The sequence below is a fragment of the Sebastes umbrosus genome, chromosome 18 (assembly GCF_015220745.1).
Source record: "Sebastes umbrosus isolate fSebUmb1 chromosome 18, fSebUmb1.pri, whole genome shotgun sequence".
NCBI lineage: Eukaryota > Metazoa > Chordata > Actinopteri > Perciformes > Sebastidae > Sebastes > Sebastes umbrosus.
The window spans coordinates 25,142,861-25,165,513 of NC_051286.1; the positions used below are offsets into that span (position 1 = coordinate 25,142,861).

General features: G+C 41.0%; 1 protein-coding gene across 1 annotated transcript; it reads left to right on the forward strand.

Moving 5' to 3' along the window:
* Positions 1–338: 338 nt before the first annotated feature.
* LOC119477571 (NACHT, LRR and PYD domains-containing protein 1b allele 2-like) lies at positions 339–21,383 on the forward strand. The gene is given in 14 exon segments (XM_037751706.1): positions 339–535; positions 653–1,108; positions 1,110–1,372; positions 3,230–3,406; positions 8,850–9,023; positions 9,971–10,144; positions 12,970–13,010; positions 13,200–13,255; positions 13,544–13,590; positions 15,858–16,075; positions 16,447–16,703; positions 19,174–19,290; positions 19,420–19,564; positions 20,555–21,383. Coding segments are annotated over 14 exon segments (2,577 nt in total). The 5' UTR covers positions 339–442; the 3' UTR covers positions 20,914–21,383.
* The last annotated feature ends 1,270 nt before the right edge of the window (positions 21,384–22,653 follow it).

Below are 22,653 nucleotides of genomic sequence, written 5' to 3' on the forward strand. Positions count from 1 at the left end.
GACATCCAGGAGCCTCCACATCATGTGTCTAATCCCAGTCTTCTGCTGGATCACTGCTACAGTTCTGGACCACATGTTGACTACGGACCAGAGAGGAGAGCTGCCCAAGACCCTGACTGACCTGTACTCACACTTCCTGTTGGTTCAGACAAAGAGGAAGAAGCAGAAGTATGGTGAGGGACATGAGACGAGTCCACAGGAGCTGACGAAGGGTGACAGGGAAGTTCTTCTGAAGCTGGGGAGGCTGGCGTTTGAACAGCTGGAGAAAGGAAACATCATGTTCTACCAAGAAGACCTGGAGCGGTGTGGTCTTGATGTCACAGAGGCTTCGGTGTACTCAGGAGTTTGTACAGAGATCTTCAAAAGAGAGTGTGTGATCTTCCAGAAAACAGTCTACTGCTTTGTTCACCTGAGCATTCAGGAGTTTCTGGCTGCAGTCTACATGGCCCACTGTTACACAAACAGGAACACAGAGGTACTGGAGGCCTTCATGAGAGAAGATAATGATGAGCAGACGGCTGATGATAAGAAGACGGCTGATGATAAGAAGACGGCTGATGAGCAGACGGCTGATGATGATGAGGATCATAAATATGACAGTTATGATGATGAAGAGGAGGGCTATGATGGTGTGATGGATGATGATGAGGAGGATGATGAGGAGGAGACGGATGATGATGAGGATCATAAATATGACAGTTATGATGATGAGGAGGGGGACTATGATGGTGTGATGGACGATGATGAGGAGGAGGAGGAGGATGATGAGGAGGAGACGGATGATGATGAGGATCATAAATATGACAGTTATGATGATGAGGAGGACTATGAGTGTGTGATGGACGATGATGAGGAGAAAGATGATGATGATATGGAGGGTGATGAAAGCAACAATGACAATTACTCATCTCTGGATGTCTTCCTGAAGAGAGCCATGGAGAAATCCCTTGAAAGTAAAAATGGCCACCTGGACCTGTTTGTTCGCTTCCTTCATGGCCTCTTTCTAGAGTCCAACCAGCAACTCTTAGGAGGTCTGCTGGGTCGGACAAACAACAGTCCAGAAATCATCCAAAGAATCCTCAACAACCTGAAGGAGATGAACAGAGATAAAAACCTCTCCTGACAGAAGCATCAACATCTTCCACTGTCTGACGGAGATGAACGACCACTCGGTACATCAGGAGATCCAAGAGTTCCTGAAGTCAGAGAGCAGATCAGAGAAGAACCTCTCTTTGATCCACTGCTCAGCTCTGGCCTACATGCTGCAGATGTCAGAGGAGGTTCTGGATGAGTTGGACCTGAAGAAGTACAACACAACACAGGAGGGACGACGGAGACTGATTCCAGCTGTGAGGAACTGCAGAAAAGCTAAGTAAGTCCAGATGTGATTAACTTTATAGATCAGTGTAGATTAGTAGTTCTTCAAATATACATAAATTATTCTTAAAATATAATATTCTTATAAGTGTTCCACGTGTTTATTACACAAATATGTCCGTTGTATTTTGTCACAGATGTTCTTGAGCTGTTTCAAATGTTGAGGAACATTTTTTTCAGTAGGTTGTTTCTAGCTGTCAAGTTAATGAACACTTATTCTATTTATTTCTAATAATTGTTACGTTTTACAGTTTTTTCTTATTTATCTTTTTGGATGATGCCTTACACCGAAAGCCCATGAATGAGAGTGCAGTGACTCCAGTCTACTTGGTGGCAGTAATGCACCTCTAAGCTGGTTTGCCAACTGCCAATAAACATTAAAGAAGAAGAAGAAGCGGCACCACATTACAACCTACCTTGTGTGTTTTTGGGCTCATCTCTTTCATTGGCTTCAAATCCAAAATGTTGCCATGTTGCCGCAGTTTTAGTTTTCTTTGAGATCAGCTCTGCCATGTCTCGTCTCGCCACCCAAAAAAACACATGAACTTCCTTGTAAACAAACCTCTTCTTGTTTATTAACCAACATAACATCATAATATTATGTTAATCACGTTGTCATATTGCTTATTAGTAATGCAATACAGGCTGGATTTAGCACTTTGACTCCATCGGCACAGGTTGTTGATGTAGGATACTTTTTAATTTGTCACAATGACAAATGTTGGTTCTGCCGGTTAGCAGAAAATCAAATCGGTTCAAGCTCGTACACCGGACCAGACCGGCAAAACCGAAAATCAACCCAACTCTAGCATTAACCACCATGAACTACTGGTCATATGAGACAAAGATAGTCGTTGTAAAACCCCTGAGTGTGTTGAATCGAGCAATGGTGCATTTTATTGCTCATGAATTCAAGTTGTGTTCCATCATCTTGTTTTTAAGTCTTTCCTTTTATTCTGTTACTCACAGAAGGAAACTCAGGTGTTTCTCTCTCTTGTTGGTGTAGAGAAGAGTAGTAGCAGGAAATACACAGCTTCCACCAATAACAGCAGTCTGATGAATATATAACTGCAGAATGGTAGAATTCAGACTTTTTAAGAGATCTTATACACACCAAAGATCAATGTTATGTTTTTAATGCTGATACACTGATAACATCTTTCTGATGACATTATGTTGAAAATATTGCAACCTTATTGGTTCGTTAATTGTGTTTGTGAGCTGAATACGTTTGATGCTCAGAAAAGAGTGTTAATGACAAAACGCCATGCAGTCATCAACATATCTAATTATATGAATGTTTAATTATGTACAGGTCTAATATTATTACACAATTTGTTTCATTTCTCTACCGTCTGGCAGCAGTCACTGAATTTTCCCATGTATGGACGTGAACCTGACAGCAGCAGGTACCTAGCAAAGAGAGGTCTTTATCAACTATATTATTATTACTTATTCACTGAGTTTTAAAAATACTTTTCTAATCAAGAAGGCCTCATGCTAACTTTTTGCAGACAGACCTGGGATCAGATCACACTGACAGACTGGACATTATGGATCAGATCACACTGATAGACTGGACATTATGGAAGCCTCAATGTTACTACATGTTCTCTCTCTTCATCTGCAAGATTAAAGAGAAACAAATATTAAAAGTCTGCAGGTTTGAGAGAGAGTGATGTGAATTATTGTTTCATGTCAAACAGTGAGATAAGATTAGCTGAACCACTGATGTGAGGAGCAAATGTTAATCAAAGAAGTATATATCAAACTGTTTAGTCAACAAATGCATGAAGTAAATATAAACTCCTCTTTCATAATAACATATTTTGTCTTTTTTGTGTCATGACAGACTTTCTCACTGTGGACTCTCAGATACTCACTGTGAAGTTGTGGCCTCAGCTCTGAAGTCCAACCCCTCCCATCTGAGAGAGCTGGACCTGAGTAGAAACTACTTCCTGCAGGATTCAGGAGTGAAGCTGCTGTCTGCTGGTCTGGAGAGTCCAAACTGTAGACTGGAGACTCTGAGGTCAGTTCACTGACTGTAGCTTATGTAGTTTGTACACACACTCTCTCTGCACTGGCTCTGCTCCAGATGGCTCTAGAGAGGGACTTTAACGTAGCTCTCCAACACGCTTGGCACACGGGAGAGGCTTCAGTTGGTCGCAATCTCCTCACCTCACCGCTACACACCGCCAGGTCCTACACTCTGGACCTTTAACCACAGACCTTATTTCAGGCATCTAAAAACTAAAAACCCATTCAAAAAACCCACTGACCTCCAGACGATGGAACAGGAAGTGCTAAAACTGATAACTCATTTCTGGGTTTTAGGACTCATTCCTGTAGCGCTCTATTTGAACATGTCTAAAGGTGCAGCACTCTTCAACGAACACGTATTGCACCAACTTAAAGGCACATAAGTGATGATTATGAACGACCCCATCAAATTAGAGGTTTCTATGGTTCCAAGTTATTCCCACGTTCTTTTTGACAGCAGATCTAACTGCTCTGTTTTCATGTCAGCATTGCCTAATTATTTAAAGCCACAGACATTTAGATTACAACAACAACCAAATAAATATTCTGCATCAGAAACATCTTTGCAGGTTCATGTTTTTTTCAAGTCTTTCTGAATAAAATACTCACATGTTCATATGTACATTCAAAGAGTTATTGATGTCTGTCATCGTTCCTTCTGTCTGTAAAGCCATCCCCGTATAAGAGAGAGTGTTAAGAGATGAGGACTAAATCAACAGTCTTGTTCTGTGTAAAATTACCTGTAACTTTGATCTTAAACTAATCAGAGGCTTCAGCAGTCTGAGTTAGATGTATTAGGGCTGGGTGACTTGGACAAAATCAAATATCACAATATTTTTGACCAAATACTTTGATATCAATATTGTAGGGTTGACCATTGTTTGACCAATATTTACACAATGAGATTTCTGATAAATAATCATCAGTAACGTGGATCTCATGACTAAGTGTAAATGACAAATAATAGAACAGCTGGAACAGTCTGGTAAGTTCAGAAAATTACATCACTTTACTGTAATGTAGCCTTTAAAAACAGGGAAATACGACACTTATGCCATATCACGATATTACTAGGGCTGTCAATCAATTAAAATATTTAATCATACATTTGTTTAATCTGTTAAAAATGTACCTTAAAGGGAGATTTGTCAAGTATTTAATACTCTTATCAACATTGGAGTGGGCAAATGTGCTGCTTTATGCAAATTATGTATATATTTATCACTGTATATCAATTAACAACACAAAACAATGACAGATATTGTCCAGAAACCCTCACAGGTACTGCATTTAGCATCAACAATATGCTAAAATAATAACATGGCAAACTGCAGCCCAACAGGCAACAACAGCTGTCAGTGTGCTGACTTGACTATGACTTGCCCCAAACTGCATGTGATTATCATAAAGTGGGCATGTCTGTAAAGAGAAGACTCTTGGGTTCCCATATTGTTAGTTCAATAATTCCAACGACAACTTTGCATATTCAGACTTTACTCAAACTTGAGCTCTATATCAACAACTGCAGCTACAGCCAGCACATTAACAAAACCGAAAGTAAGACACTTAACCCATGCGCAGTAGGTAACCAAGCACTTAACAATCTCCCCTTTTTCTTTAAAGAAAAACAGTCTCAAAAAACAAACATTACTGTTATTTAGAACCATCAACATATACACAGGTTTAAAGCTGCAACTTTAACAACTACAGTTTGAGGGTAGAAAGGTTTTCTGTTGTATAGTCCATTTAGCCTTTAAGTCGGCATACACCTTCACTGAGAGCCCTCAGCAGAACGAGTGCTGATGTCCCCTTCTTAGTCAAGCAGTCAACAAGCTGCTCCTTGGTAGCTGACCACATGATCTGCTAGATAGTCCCAGAGTGGATGAGCTACTTGACACTGCTGATAAGTTTGTTTGCACAGTGCAGAGTCTAAACAGTAGCATGCTTTGTACTGGATGCCAAGATGGATATGTCACACATTATGTCGGGTGTACTCTGTTTTGCTACCCACAATATTTGGCCAATCTTTGACTTTAGCATGTCAGTTTCATTGTCTGTTAGAGGAGCATCTCGCTGTGTGGCTCTGGTGAGGTCCACAGGAATGGGTTGCAGATTCTTTATGTACATACTTTGTTGCACCTGTATCTCATCCTCCAATAAGTGAACCTCCATTCCAATGTAGCTGAAGCTATTGTGTTCTTCACATCCAACATGGAAAGCAGCTTTCAAGTGAGGGATGACTGTTGTGGAGAACTTTTCTGAACCACCCCAGATGAAATCATCCACATGACAGGCAAGAACTCCCATCACATTGCAGGAGTCATTCAGCCAGTAGAACACTGCTGGATCAACTTGTGACACAGTAGCTCCCAACTGCTGCATGGTGTCTTTCACTCTGTTGTACCAATACAAAGAAGCATCTGCTAATCCATAAACACACTTCTTCAACTTTCATAGAGTTCCTGTACTCTGATCTTCTTGAGGAGGACGGATATAGACATTACGGGTTAACTCTTTACCCTGTAAAAAGGCTGGTTTAATGTCCATGGAGTTCAGCTGCCTTTCTTTTTACATATTAGAGCCATGATCTTTTTCAGAGACTCTGAGGCGCATGTAAGTGAGTCTTTTGGGCGCTACTGAGTGTGAATTTCTTCAAAGGCCCTTGCAACTAATCTAGCCTTAGGTACAACACCATCAGGTTTCTCCTTGAATGTGCACACCCACCTCATAGAGATACATTTCTGGCCTTCATCTGTCACCTCTTCAAACACATCATTCTTTTTCCAGTTGCTGAGTCCAGCGTGTTTGGCAGACATGAAGGCATCATCATTCACAATAAGTATGTTATCTTCATGGCAGTCAGCGCATAACTGGGCATGCTCAGATGGAAGCACCTGAAGATCTTCTACTTGTCCTAAGTCAACTGACCCTCTTGTGCCAGAAATTTCTTCAGGCTCAGTGTACTGCAAGTTGTACCAGTTTTTGTATGTTCCAGTGGCTTTTCCTGCGCGGCTGAGGATTTTCGCAGTGTGTGCTTGGCCACTTCCACTATCTGTGTATGTAACTAACTGTCCAATTTTCAGCCTAATTCCTTCACAAGTCGTGATTGAGTGTCTGTGAGGCTTCAGATTGACCATGATTTCCCCCTTCAGGCTGTATTGGTGTGTGAGGGGACTCACTGTTATCCTTAGCATCAAGAGATTCATCATTTGTAGGCATCTCTTCCTCACTTTCATTTTCAGTGTCATAGTTATTCTCATTTGGCCCAGATTCTGGTGAGACGATATGATTTTCAGTCACCTCCAGCTGATTGTCCATTTCTCCTGGCACTGCTTGTGAGCCATCTATCTTTCGAAGCCTGGAGTGATGTACGCGAACATAGGTGCCCCCATGCCTCACAAATATCACCACACCATCACCATGTGGTCATATTGGCCGATGACCACACCTGGACTGTTTCTATTCTGTACAATCCATCCGTTTGTAGTAGACTTTGTCGCCTGTCTCGTATCGGTCATCAATGGACCGCAGTTATTTACGAAGCGCTCTTCGGATCCTCTCAGAGCATTCAGCTTCTGTAAATGCTCTTCTTGCAGCATGTAATGCTGCGTTGTGCTGGGCTAGCCAGGTATTCATGTTAGTACCCTCTTAAGCTGATGGCTTATCAGTAAGATTGTGATCCTCAGTTAGGATCTTGTTTTCATCTGTGTTACTCACATCTCTTATGTTCACACAATAATGTCCTGAAGATCTCAATTCAAGCTTGGACACGTGGTAAGCGCCAACTGTTTGTCATTAACATTAAGTCCAGCAGTATCTAGTAGCTTGAAAGCCAACACAGCATCTGGAAGCTCTATTTTAAATATACTTATTCTGTTGTATCGCCGTTCAAAATCAACAATGTAATCAACCATAGAGACGCCATTTTCTCTTGTGACGCGGTCAAATGCCGTGTAGGTTTCGTACTAGCGATCCGTTTCCTCTTTCAAAAACACAGAATCCAATTTTGTGAGAAGTGTAGTTATTCCATCATCTTTGTTCAAATCCATTGCGGCGATTTCCAGTGCACTGTTCCTCGGTCTTCCCTTTAGCGACAAGGCAACTGCCAAAGCCTGCTTCTTCCTCTCCAGGTCGGTAACGAGCCTCCAGATTTCGACCTAATTTTTCCAACTTTCGTATGACTTCTTCTCATCAAACGGTGGCGGAACTTTGTAATTGCCAGCGGACATCCTCTGCTACCAATGTTAGTTCAATAATTCCAACGTCAACTTCGCATATTCAGACTTTACTCAAACTTGAACTCGACATCAACAACTGCGGCTACAGGCAGCACATTAATAAAACTGAAAGTAAAACACTTAACACATGCGCAGTAGGTAACCAAGCACTTAACACATAGAACCCATTTACATTCACTTATCTGGAGGTCAGAGGTCAAGGGACCTCTTTGAAAATGACAGTTTTTCCTCGCCAAAATTTAGCGTAAGTTTGGAGCGTTATTTAACCTCCTTCCTGACGAGCTAGTATAACATGGATGGTACCAATGGATTCTTTAGGTTTTTCTAGATTCATATGATACCCGTATCTTCAATCTAGCTTTAAAACTGATCCCGCTACAACGTCCGGTGGTTTGATTGCGTTCATCTGTTAAAGAAATTAGTGCAGTTAAAACAATTAACTTTGACAGGCCTAGATATTAGGATATCCAAAGTCTAAGACGATATCTCGTCTCATATCACGATATCGATATAATATGGATATATTGCTCAGCCTTAGTATGAATCCAGTCAGTATGTTGTGCTTGACAGTTTCTTTGTTGAGCTGCAGGACGATTAGTAACTCAAAGAGGGAAGTTTGGTAAACACTCAGTTGATTTGTCGGACTCAGACTGCTGAATCTTCATATTAGTTTCAGTTGAACTTCTGAAGTCATTTCTTACAGTGTAGTTGTGTTATGAAGGGACCACTTCACAGGAGGAATGATTACTGCCACCAATAAGTCTTTTACATATGACATGTGAGATGTTTATAGACACACTTGAACAAATGTGGACCTTTCCTGTAAATGACATAAACCTGCTAAGCTACCAGATACAGTGAGAAGAAGGCCATGTAATAAATGAAGTAATGAAGTCCAAAGAGTCTGATTTAATATTGATCCTCTAATTCCAGACTTGACTGAGATCAGCAGCATGTTATTAATGTGTGTTGACATGAACAGATGTATAAATGATGTGGTGACATCTGGATGATGTCTGTAGAAGGCTGACATTATGATGATCCACAATAACACAATGACAAAGTCACTCTACTCATTTTAGGGAAAAGATCATTGATTAGGACATAGTGATTTTGAGCTACACATTTAAAACCTGAACACATCTGATTGGATTATAAAGTGATTTTTATCTTCATCATTTATTCTTTATTCAGATTGAGTGACTGCAGTTTGTCAGAGATCAGCTGTGCTTCTCTGGTCTCAGCTCTGAAGTCCAACCCCTCCCATCTGAGAGAGCTGGATCTGAACTACAACGAGCTGCAGGATTCAGGAGTGAAGCTGCTGTCTGATCTTGTGGAGAGTCCACACTGTAGACTGGAGTCTCTGAGGTCAGTAAAGGGTCGGAGTCGGTCCATGCTGGTTCCAGCAGTATTGCACTAAACACTCAACTGTCAGTGTGTTACTCCCATGGAGACTGGAGACTCTAAGGTCAGACACCACTTTTTTACTTGTGTACTGAGATTAATATGATGTGAAAGTTGTGGTGACACTAAACTGCAGACATAAGGCTGATATTATACTGATCCACACTGAGAATCTTAATGCTAAAGGCCATTTTCTTCTTCAGTGGTTTAGTCCACTGACAGTGGCAGAGCAATGTTGAGCTACACATTTAAAACCTTAATATATCACAACACCTGACTTTAATCATGTTAAAATGAATTATAAAAAAATACATAAATATGAAGAATAAATCAATAATCTCTATTTCAGCTATCAGACAATAACAAATATATTCACTATTTGGTTTTTCTATAAATGTTATGAAGCTATATGATGCTTTTACTGACTGAAGACTTTAAACTGAAGATGCTTTGATTTTATGACTCCACTATTCCTAAAATATATATTTTGTAGATGTCTTTTTTTCACATTTCCCCCCAAATCCATCATGATATATTTGACATCTTTAGAAACTGTGAGATCTTGAGTTGAATCTTGAATCAGTTTCTGTGGTTTTTATTTGTGTTTGGCTGCTCAACATGAGTTTGTATAGATAGATTCACAGGTGGAGCTGTCAGAGTTTAAGAGGTGAAGTCACTACGTCTTTATTGAAGTAGCAGCACGTTGTCATTCATATTAATGAGAGCTCTGTTTCACTGTTTGTATTTTACAGTTTTTAACCTGCATCCTGTTGGCTTCAGGTGTTTGGAGTTTACATTTTCTAAACTTCTACGTTCTAAGCCTTCTTCAGCTCTGAACACATTATTAAACATTGAATGATTTCAAGCAGGAACGTTGTCTTCTAAACTTACATCATTTATTCTTTATTCAGATTGAGGAGCTGCAGTTTGTCAGAGATCAGCTGTGCTTCTCTGGCCTCAGCTCTGAAGTCCAACCCCTCCTATCTGAGAGAGCTGGATCTGAGTGGAAACAACCTGAAGGATTCAGGAGTGAAGTTGCTGTGTGGTTTTCTGGAGAGTCCACACTGTAGACTGGAGACTCTGAGGTCAGACACCATTTTTTACTTGTGTACTGAGATTAATATGATGTGAAAGTTGTGATGACACTAAACTGCAGACATAAGGCTGATTTCTTCTTCAGTGGTTTAGTCCATTGACAGGTAGAGCAATGTTGAGCTACAAATTTAAAACCTTAATATATCACAACACCTGACTTCCCTCATGTTAAAAGAAATTATATGAGAAATTCCTCAGCTACAGTTTGTGGAATGGGATAAAAAATCTCAAGGTTCATTTGGGGGGCGGAGGGGAGCCAAGGATAAAGTATACTACTCTACAAATTCACAAGGACAAAGGAGGGATGGCGCTTGGGAACCTCCTAGAATATTATTATGCTGCACAGCTTCGACCACTGGTGTATTGGTGCGATACAAGATTTAGTGCAAGATGGAAAGAAATTGAACTAACAACGGAGGGAAGCCATGTCCGAAGCATCATTGCAAATAGGGATATGTTTAAGGAAAATGAGAAAATGCTTGACTCAATCACTAAGTTTACTCTGGGAACCTGGCATACAGGGGTCAGAAAATACAAATTGGAGGGGGAGATCAAAGCTTATGACTCCAAATTCAAACCCGGGATCCTCGATAACAGATTTGTGGTATGGGCAAACAAGGGCATTACAGCAATAAGCACAATTATCGACAGGGGCAAAATGAAAGGTTTTCAAGAATTGAAGGAGGAATTTCACTGGGAGAACCAAGATTTGTTTAGATATCTGCAGGTCAGAGACTTCTTTGAGAAAGAAATAAAGCCAGATTTCCCCCACGAGCCAAGCAGAGTGATTGGGACACTTTTTAAAGCATACAAGAACATCACAGGTAGAGTGATATAAATGCTGTATCAAGGGCTAGTGAAGAGGAGAGGAATCACCACACTGTATGTTAGAGATAAATGGGTAAAAGAAAGCAAAATGCAACTAACTGAAGAAGACTGGTATAATATATGTAACATTCAACAAACTACCACCAGCTCCAGGGTGTGGAAAGAATTTTGCTGGAAGAACATCTTTGTTTGTGCTTTGTTTTATATACCAATAAAACATAAGTTTAAAAATATATATATATATATATATATATATATATATATATATATATATATATATATTTAAATATATATAAATATATATATATATTTACATATATATAAATACATAAATATAAAGAATAAATCAATCTCTATTTGAGCTATCAGACAATAACAAATATATTCACTATTTGTTTTTTCTATAACTTTTATGAAGCTATATGATGCTTTTACTGACTGAAGACTTTAAACTGAAGATGCTTTGATTTTATGACTTCACTATTCCTAAAATATATATTTTGTAGATGTCTTTTTTTCACATTTCCCCCAAATCCATCCTGATATATTTGACATCTTTAGAAACTTTGAGATCTTGAGTTGAATCTTGAATCAGTTTCTGTGGTTTTTATTTGTGTTTGGCTGCTCAACATGAGTTTGTATAGATGGATCCACTTGTGGAGCTGTCAGAGTTTAAGAGGTGAAGTCACTACGTCTTTATTGAAGTAGCAGCTCGTTGTCATTCATATTAATGAGAGCTCTGTTTCACTGTTTGTATTTTACAGTTTTTAACCTGCATCCTGTTGGCCTCAGGTGTTTGGAGTTTACATTTTCTAAACTTCTACGTTCTAAACCTTCTTCAGCTCTGAACACATTATTAAACACTGAATGATTTCAAGCAGGAACGTTGTCTTCTAAACTTACATAATTTATTCTTTATTCAGATTGAGTGACTGCAGTTTGTCAGAGATCAGCTGTGCTTCTCTGGACTCAGCTCTGAAGTCCAACCCCTCCCATCTGAGAGAGCTGAAGCTGAGAGACAACAAGCTGCAGGATTCAGGAGTGAAGCTGCTGTCTGATCTTGTGGAGAGTCCACACTGTAGACTGGAGTCTCTGAGGTCAGTAGAGGGTCGGAGTCGGTCCATGCTGGTTCCAGCAGTATTGCACTAAACACTCAACTGTCAGTGTGTTACTCCTGTGGGGTATCCCTGCAGCTCCACTGTGTGTTCACCTCATCCAACCAGTAAAGCCTGGTTTATGGTGAAGTAATGAAGCCGGCGTGAGGTGCGTGCGCCAGAGTTGTCGCTGTGGTCTGTCGTGCACCTCTGAAGTTTTCTAACTACGTGCCGACTGCGTGCACTGTCTTTCATTCCAACATGGACGCCTTCGAGGGAAGACTGGCCGAGCAGCTTCGCCTGTACAGACATCTCTACAACTGTTCACTGAGAGACCACAGGGACAGTCACATGACCACAGAGACAGTTACATGACCACGGGGACAGTCACATGACCACGGGGACAGTCACCTGACCACGGAGACAGTCACCTGACCACGGAGACAGTCACCTGACCACGGGGACAGTCACCTGACCACGGGGACAGTCACCTGACCACCTGACCGGCGACCCTCCGGTTCCCAAGCCGTCGGACTGAGCTACTGCCGCCCCCCCACATCCTATGTTTCTTTTCTTCTCTGCATTCTTTCATTCTTCCACAAACAACAAAAAACAAGCTGGTAATGCAAAGCAACATTTTACAGTCAGTCAGCAATGTTTTTACAGACGTGTGAATTTACAGTCGAGTGAAAAGTGTAGTTAGTTGTGTTTTCTTTTGATGTGTGTTGGATCTAGACTAATGACTAGTTATTTCCTTTAATGTAGGCACAGAACATGATTGTCAGCAGTCAGTTGTGGTCTTTGTGGTGCAGATATGACGATAAGAATTTAATTCTGATAGACTGATGCTAACTCATGTTCCATAACTTTTCTGACTGTGTTGATCTCTACAGGATTGACAAGAAGGTCTACAGAGCTGCCGGACACAAAGAATGTGAGTATTGAAACAACTTCCCCCATTCATCAAACTATTGTACTCTCACATCTGATCTTAAAATGAGAATGTCCTCATTGTACAACAAAACTGTTACTCAACTCCATTTTTTTTCCCAGCTGTTAAGATCACGTCTATTTGAACAATATTCATGAATATTTGATCCTGTTTTTCCTCTTTCACTTTCAGGTGACTCAGATGTCAAACTGAATGAGGGAATAAAGCTACCTGAGGACGACAAAAAGGTGAGAAAGGAGCAGTTGTTGGTGCTGGAGCTGGAGCTGGTACTGGTACTGATGCGTTAGTAAATCAGGAGCTAAATACATGCTGATTATTGAGACCCTCCTTCTGTGTAGCCTTCTCTAACACACCTCACACTGTCACTCCATTGAAGTCATTTCCTCTCTGATTTATACAGGGTGCTTGAGTTGAGTATTGACAGTGTGGATCTAGTATTTCATCACTTTATTAAACACTAAGACAAGTTGGTATTTCTATTAAAATAACTAATTCTGTTCCTTTTTTGATTCCAGGCTCCAACATCCTTCTCACCTGAGCAGACAGCTGAATCTTCATACAGGTAATCGTATAAACTCTGGACCCAGAGTGTGTGATATTGATTGCCAGAAACTACATTTAGTTTTGGACAAAACCAGCTCACTGTGACAGGGTGGCCGGTGCTAGCCTGCATCGATCACACACAGGATCCACACCAGACATGGACTTGGCTAGCTTTACTTTAGACCAGTGAAGACGATGTTAAACTTTTGACCTGGATAATTGTATGTCGTTAGGAAATTAAAGAGGAATGTACCCTATCTGAAGCCTTCTTCTAAACTTTATCAGGAAACTGTGTCCCCAAGTCTTCCTCCCACTGAATCCTTCACAAAGTTGAGGGTTCCAAATTATGAGAGTTTAATAAGGAATGAACAACACCAATAGAGTGCTGCAGGGATGACATATTTTTGTAGGCAAATCAGGAAGTTGGCATCTCTCTGGTTCCCTTCACTAACAGCCAATGGGATTGTTCCATTGGGTTTTGGATTATTGCAGAAAATCAGCTCTGTGTTTATGATACTGACACGTTTTATTCAGCAAGATAATCTCCAGAATGAACACCACTTTATGATTAAGTGTGAATGTAATCACCAGAGGCCTGTACTACGAAGCCAGTACAACATACCCAGGGTATCTTCTAGTTATCTGGCTTAACTAACCCTAACAACCAAGATCGAGAAGTTAAACACATAATCAGACTAACAGTAACCCAGCTGAAGCTGCCAAATGCAGGAAGGACAGCTGGAAAAAACAACAAAAATGCTGATGTATGAATGCGTAAATTAACAGACTTATTAATTTAACGTCTAGATGGGGCAGTGATGTATAAATAGCTTTCAATATATACTGGAAAAACAAAGTTCAGAAACTTGTGTTTGGTGGATTATTTCTCTGTTGCTACAATGCTAATGGTCATTGTATTTTACATCATTGGAAAGCCTGTTTATTTACCTTCGCAATGATGTCCAACTTGTAAGGATCATGCATTTGTGGGATGAGCAGCACAGCTGATTATGTGGGGAGTGCCCAAGAAAAATTTGCCAAAATGCTCTGCCAGAGGTTGTAGTGCACTCACATGAAACTATAAAACCTGATGAATCCATCGGTACCAACCATGTCACACTAGCTCGTCATGAAGGAGGTTAAATAACGCTCCAAACTTGCACTAAATTTTGGCGAGGAAAAACTGTCATGTCCATTTTCAATGGGGGTCCCTTGACCTCTGACCTCCAGATATGTGAATGAAAATACATTTGCATAAAGCAGCATATTTGTCCACTTCCATGTTGATAAGAGTATTAAATATTTGACAAATCTCCCTTTAAGGTACATTTTGAACAGATAAAAAATTTGATTAATTTGCGATTAATCATTGACAATCGTGTGAATAATCGCAATTAAATATCTGAATCGATTGACAGCCCTAATATATAGTATTAATTTGTGTTTAGGCTCAGTTTGCATTCAAGATTATTTTGACTAGTTTATATGTGAGTTTGCATATGCTTGATATATGGACATACAGGCCAATATTGTAATATTGTCTTTATTATACCCCCGCAACAACGTAGTCAGGATTATATAGCGCTCCGCGTGTCTGTCCGTCCTTCCGTCCTTCCGTCCTTCCGTCCATCACACTTTCATTTTCAGAGCAGAACTAATCAATCAAATTTGGTGTGATGGTTGACAGTTTGGTCTAGTTGTGCCTTTTGGGGGTTAGAAGTCCAGGGTGCCCAAGATTTTTGAAATTTTTCCAAAAGGGCAAAACCTTTGGTCCTTCTTTAGTAGGGGTCAAGCAGTGAGCGGGGGGGTATGTAAGCCATGCTCACTTTTGCCTTGTTAATGTGGTGATATTGATTTTAACATATCACCTAGCCCTGAAGGGAATTGAGTCTTATCTGTCAAGGTCAACAGATGCAACCCTGATGTGCATAAGTGATAACGTTCTTTTTAACACAGGCTTTCCCTCTTAAAAAGGATTCTGTTTTTCCTTCAACAGGTTTGGGTTGAGGTGGCAACAAACTAACTACCTCTGCGCTAGCATCCTGCCCAGGCGCAGGCTGTGGTTCAACCTCAACATCAGAAATTAGATTTCAACATGGAGCTGTTTGGCTCCAGTTTATAAGCACAGATAAAGATGTGGATGGTGGTGATATGTCCCACCAACTTTAAAGAAAGCATGTCATATCCCAACCAACCTCGTTTCCTTGCTGAGGCCTTGACTAAAAGAGAGAGACTAACAGGTCAATAAATGCTTGTTATATCAGTTTGTCCCTCTTTGTCCTACAGCTTCAGGTGTCCTGGTCCAGGTGTGTTCCAGTGCGCTTTGACTGGACTGGTGTTTGTCATGGCTCAGGAGGCGGAGCTACTGTACAGGACCGTCCAATGGGATGAGAGCCTCCTCCAATCAGCTGGCAAAATGGCTGCAGGGCCGCTGTTTAACATCAAGTGTTCTGAGGATGCTGCTCTCCGTCAGCTCCACCTCCAACACTGTGAAACAAAGGAAGGTAAAGACATTGTTAAAAATTAATAGTAAAATTGCAAAAATGTTTATTTATGTGTACTTTGTTGAGATTAGCTGCATTTGGTGACATGTGAATATATATATATATATATATATATATATATATATATATATATATATATATAATTGTAACGGATTTTATGCACAACGCTAAATGCACACATCAGATCACACGTGGAACAGTAAAATAATAACGAATTCAAAAATAGGAGGTAAAGAATAGAGGTGAAGTGGCACATCCTCGGGATGTTCCAGAGTTAGAGGCAATAGATTGTGGCAAGTGGTTAGAAATGAATTGGGTAGATGAACCTGTTAGCATTAAAACAAAAGTTTAACAGCTCTTTGCTTTCACAGCATTGCTCTCCGATGGCCTGTTGTCTGTTGCTCACATCTCTGATGATGAAATGAGCATCTTGGAGCCGCTGGAGATTACAGACACCCATGTGGTTGTGAAGATCTCTCACCTCTCTGCCTATGGCCTGATCTGGGATAGGCTTCGGAACCTCATATGGCCGATAAATGGCCAAGTTCTGCTGTTCCTCCGAACTCCCAACAGAACACATCAAGTACTCGATATCTTACTGCTGAACAGCAACGTCGATGTAACCGAGGTAAAGCCATCTGTCATATTCTTTCTGTGTTTTGCTCTCGGCGCTGCCTTTCTGTCTGCCATTGTCATTCGTGATCCAACCACCAGAGGGTGTAAATAGTAAACAGTGGCCTGAAGGTACGGTGGCCATGAGAGCTCAACAAACTGCAACTTTTAAAAAAACACAAGCAAATAGACTAAATTTAACTGTGTTTTACAATCAAATTAAGAAAACATCTTCACCAATGTGACAACAAATCCTGTAAATAGGGAAACAACCAAATACAGAAAGCTGCTGCAAGAAGCACAGACGACGAGGGAAACTGTTTCCAGGGGACACTAAAAAGTGATGCACACGGCTGCGACACACTTGTTGCATCAGTGGTGTTGGAAAAGAGGGACATGCTCTTCAGTGGTTGTCCTCCTACCCCCCAAGACAGATCAGCCTTTGTTAGAACAGATTGACGCTGGGTCCACACTACACATGAATCAGCTGAGTTTAGTCCTGATTCCTGCTGACCATTGTCAGCAAAGCCCTGATTGATTGATTGATGGTTCTGAAGGTGATCTTTCCAGATGTTCCTGTGGTGTGAGGTATATTCAGAGTGTTTTCTACATCTCCCGATCGGCTCTGAAGTCCATCCTGGACGCACCGATTTCACATATTAAACATGTTGAATATTTCCGATGGGATCTCCTGTTGTGTGTGGGGAACCCCGAGGACAGGCGATGACGCAGTCACGTGGGAAAGAACGATAGCCAATAGAGAACCAAGCTGACTGAAGAAGGACGGACAACCACCGCCGTCATGGCGGCCGCGGCTAACGCATGAGCTAATGCTAAACGTGAAGCATAAAGTAGTAGTAAGATGGAGCTCAGAGATGGAGGAGCAACGTGTTGATTAGTGTTTATTTAACGTGTCTCCATGACTTCATCCATCCATCCTTCCTCAATGTTCAGTACAAAGTAAAAACTACCATCACTAATTCTTCCTGCCCGTCGTCCGCCATGTTTGTTTACACTAAAGTCACGTTTGATCGCCAGAGATTTAGAGAGATGTCTGTTTTTTTTTAGTGCCGACTCTTGTTGTTGATGAATGAATCTGTTAGTGTGTGCTGTTGCTGTTTCTCTCCACACACTACAGGAACTAAACTGTTAAATTTAACACAACATGTCGCTATGTGTGGGCAGCGCTACAAGCAAACAATCACTTAACAAATAATCAACATAAATAAATATTACATGTTTGAAAAGAAGTTGGAAGAAGTATATGGTGCTACACCTTCTCTATAACTCCAACAATTAACTTAATATTTATCATATATTCCTTTGTTTATTGGTAAAGAAGTGATATTTTTCACCGGTTGTCCTCGTTAGGTCAGATAATCTTTACTATATGTTGATGTAAAGTGTTCCAGCAGCAGGAAGACCTGTTGTATCTCTCTTTAACACACTGCGGGTGAAGCAGTCTGTCACTGAAAGAGCTGTTTAACAACGCGTGGTGGGAAGCAGCGCCTTTTGTAGTCCATCTTCAGAACATTGTAGTTTCACCACAGCAGACCTGCGTCACTAACATCCGCCGCCGTCGCATCATAATTACGGAGTCTAGTTAAAGAGCAGTCGGATTCTCTGAACACCACGGTTGTCTTTTCCTAAATCCTTCTGAATTCTCCTCCTCATCTTTCCTTGACCTCATGACGTTTCCCATCGAGGTCAAGGAGAAGTGGTTAGGAAAAGACGTTAGGACGTCATTTTTTGACTTTTCGACTGCAGCCTTGGTGACCCGTGCTGTTTTTACTCCTTTGTGAAGTGCAATAAGGACCTGAAAAGTATCTTAGTTCATGCTTTTATTTCTTCCAGCCAGACAGCCTGTCTGGTTTAAAATGACTCATTACTGGCAGCAGGAAGAGAGACCATATCTCCCTGCACTGGTGTGTTGGCTTCTATTCACTGGTTACCAGTGAAGGACAGAGTTGATTTTAAGGTACTTTGATTTCTTTTTAAAGCTCTGAATGGACTGAGACCAGGTCCCCTATTCCAACTCCAGACCCCTCAGATCTGCTGACTCCACGCTCCCAGTTAGAATCCCGGGGTGATTGGGCTCTTCTGATTGTTGGCCCTGAATGGAGGAACAGTTTCCCCCTCATCATTACATCTCCCCCCTCCATTGATAACTTCAAACCTGTCTTAAGACCCGTCTCTTTTCTTAAGTCTGTCAGTAGTCACCTTGAAGACTGATCACACTCGGTTTTTATTTATTTATTTAGTTTTATTTATATGACAGCAATGGTGTCATGTTTTGGGGATTTTAATCCAGAATTATTTATTCTACACGTTTATTAATTTACTTGCATCCTCTTAATTATGTCTGTGTTTTATTTGATTCTAATTCTCATCGCTTTGTGAGGCACTTTGGTCAAACATTTGTTGTTTTTAAGTGTACTCGACAATATGAGCAGAAACGGCATATTAAATATGTTCTGTTTCTGAAGGTTGAGGCCCGACAAAGAGGTTCTACGTACATCCCCAACTCTGCCAAGTGTCTTTTCAACTTTGGTCAAAGTTACAGTGTCCACTGTGAACCTGAGGGCTTCACAATACAACCTGATGTGAGTCAAGTCGCAGAATTATCATCAATATAATCTTGGCCGCATGTTGAAAATAGATTCACAATTAAGAAAGTACCAGATAAACATTTCTAACCAGACTGAAAATGACGCCACGCTTCTGGTTTTCAGCGTGCACCATTTGACTCAGATTATGGACCAAATTACCATCCGACATTTGAAATTTTAATGACTACGATCCCAGAGAAAGTGACTTTGACGGTCCAGGATCAAGAGAGGACAGGCGACGTCTGGAAACGTGAAGTGTGTCTGACAGGTAAAGATGACCTTTTATTATTTTGATCAATTTTGAGATCACGATTATTTCTCATTCGCTACGAACACATTACGTTACACTACTCTACCAACGTCAACATGTGGATACCTGACAGTACCATATTCTCACAGCGACATAAACATCTGGAATGAAGCTAAGTGGTAAGTGAGAGCGGTGTGAAAATGGTCCGCTTTGTTTCATATACGTATCATGTTTCATACGTTGTACGTATCATATAACAACGGCTTGTATATCCGCCTGCTGATGTGGAGAGTCATTTCTTCTCACCAGGAGCAGAACGTACGTGCTAACCGACTGTCGGCTGGCGTCTTTGCGGTGTGTTCAAGTGCCATTTGTTGGCCAAAACAACGGCGACGTTGGGCGACGCCAAAGGCAACCTTCATTGCCGCTAGTTCGCTTATGTTGCGTCGGTGCGTCCCCAGCTTAAGGAAACAAGTTCTTCATCTATGTAAACAGAACTAGCGGTATACCGACAGATTAATAGAGGGCTCCTTCATGAAATCATCCATCCATTATTTGTAACGGCTTATCATTAGAGGGCCGCGGCGGGGCTGGACCCCATCCCAGCTGTTATTGGTGGGGAACACCTGGACAGGTGTCCAGTCAATCACGGGGATGACACACACATACACACACACACACACACACACACACAGACAGACATGCACACTCACATTCACACCTACAAGCAATTTAGAGTCATCGTTTAACCCAACCTACAGAACATGTCTCTGAACTGAGGGAGGAAGCCGGAGAAAACCCACGCCAACACGGGGAGAACATGCACTCACCACAGAGAAGAATCATGAAACCAAAAAATATAAAACATCAATGTCTCCCTTTTGGTTTCTGATTTTGAACACAGAACTGATTTACAGAGCGGACATGTTGCTGTACAGAAACATGACGTTTCATTTCAGCTGAATTGCTCTTTAAAAGTGATTGTTTCTTTCCCTGGTTATCTCCCAGATCTAAGAATGGAAATCCCTCAGAGGAACGTCCCACCAGAGGACAGCGTCCCACCGGAGGACAGCGTCCCACCGGAGGACAGCGTCACACCGGAGGACAGCGTCACACCAGAAGAGAGGCTGCGGTTGGTTCGATCAAAGTTTGTAGAGGGAATGTCTGATCCTAATCTGAATAAGCTTCTGGATGAACTCTTTCAGCGTCGCGTTATAAGCGATAATGAAATGCAGTCAATCAGAACAAAAGCCAAGAGAGATAAAGCACGAGACCTGATCGACACGGTGCGACATAAGGGAACTGAAGCCAGCTCAGTTCTGATCGCTGCTCTCCGTAAGGACGATCCGTGGGTTTTCAGAACTTAGGCTGAAGCAAAAGCTAGAAGCTGTAGTGTGATGATGAATCTCTATAATATCTGTCTGTTTTAGAGACTCACATCATTTATTGTTATCTTTAAATGATAAATTCCGTCATCGAAGCCTGTGTGGACTTTCACTCTGAAGGTGATTCACTGAAGTTTGGGGGAAGAAAGTGAATTCATTTTCAAGCTCTTGTGTCTCAGGATTTTATAATCATTTACTGATATGTGCTGGGTCCAGGCTTCAAGGCTAATGATACACGTGACCGTTTCCAGGACAAGCTGGGGCCCTGTGTGATAAGAGCTTCTTCTATCTCAGTTCTAATAAGTAGTAGAAAAAGAATGGTGACTCAGCAAAGAAACAGGAAGATTTTTACTGCAAATTTATCAAATTTAGCATTGATTCCTTGCCAGCCAAGCCATGTCCCAAAAAAAAATAATAATGCTTCTAGCACATTAAAGCTAGCCCTGTTAAACGCCAGGTCTTTGGCAGGAAATACTTTTTTAATCAATGATTTTATTATTGAGCACAAGCTTGATTTTATGTTTTTAACTGAAACTTGGTTAGACCAAAATAACAGTGCAGCTGTTCTTATCGAGTCAACTCCTCCCAACTTTAGTTTTATAAGCGAAACTAGAATACATAAGAAAGGAGGTGGAGTTGCCATATTGTTTAATGATTCTCTCCAATGCAAACAGATTTCTTATGGACATTTTGCTTCTTTTGAATATGTCGCTGTTCAGCTGAACTCCTCTTCTCGAGCTTTGTTTTCTGAATATCTACAGGCCACCTAAATACTGTGCAAACTTTTTGGATGATTTTACTGAACTGCTGTCTGTAATTTGTGTTGACTTTGACTGTGTAGTCATTGTTGGTGATTTTAACATCCATGTTGACAACCAACAGGACAGAGGGGCAAAAGAACTGTGTCAGGTTCTTGATAACTATGGAATGAGACAGAGCCCACACACAATAGGGGACACACTTTGGACTTAATCATATCAAAGGGCCTGAACATTTCCAAGGTTGTAGTGATGGATGTTGCTCTGTCTGATCATTCCTGTGTATTCTTTGAGAGTACTCTTCCTGTGCACAGAAATCATCAGACAGAGGTAATCACAAAAAGGTATATCACTGAAAATACCAGTGATCAATTTGTTCAGGCTTTCTCTTCCACACCCACCCTCCCCTGGATGTCTGTCAATGAGCTTGTAGATAATTTCAATTCTAAAATTACAAATGTTATTGATACCATTGCACCCACCACGGTGAAGATTGTCTCTGGTAAGAAAAAATCTCCATGGAGAAATGCCATGTTAGTAAGAAATGAAAAAAGGGGCGCCTGGGTTAGCTCAGTTGGTAGAGCGGGCGTCCATGTATTAAGGCTTGGTCCTGACCGCGGCGGCCCGGGTTCGAATCCGGCCTGTGGCCCTTTCCGCATCCACTCTCTCTCTCCCCCCTTTCAAGACTCTATCCACTGTCCTGTCATAAAAATGGAAAATGCCCCCAAAAAAATAACTTTAAGAAGAAATGAAAAAAGACAGTGTTGAAAAGCTGAACGCCAGTGGCGGAAAACAAATCTACAAGTTCATTATGACATCTATAAAGAAAGACTTTGCATTTATAGTTCAGAACTGAAAAATGCAAGGCGGTCCTTCTTCTCTGACATCATCACCAAAAACAATAATAATGCACGTGCACTGTTTGCTACTGTCGACAGGCTAACAAACCCTCCTGTGTCAGTAG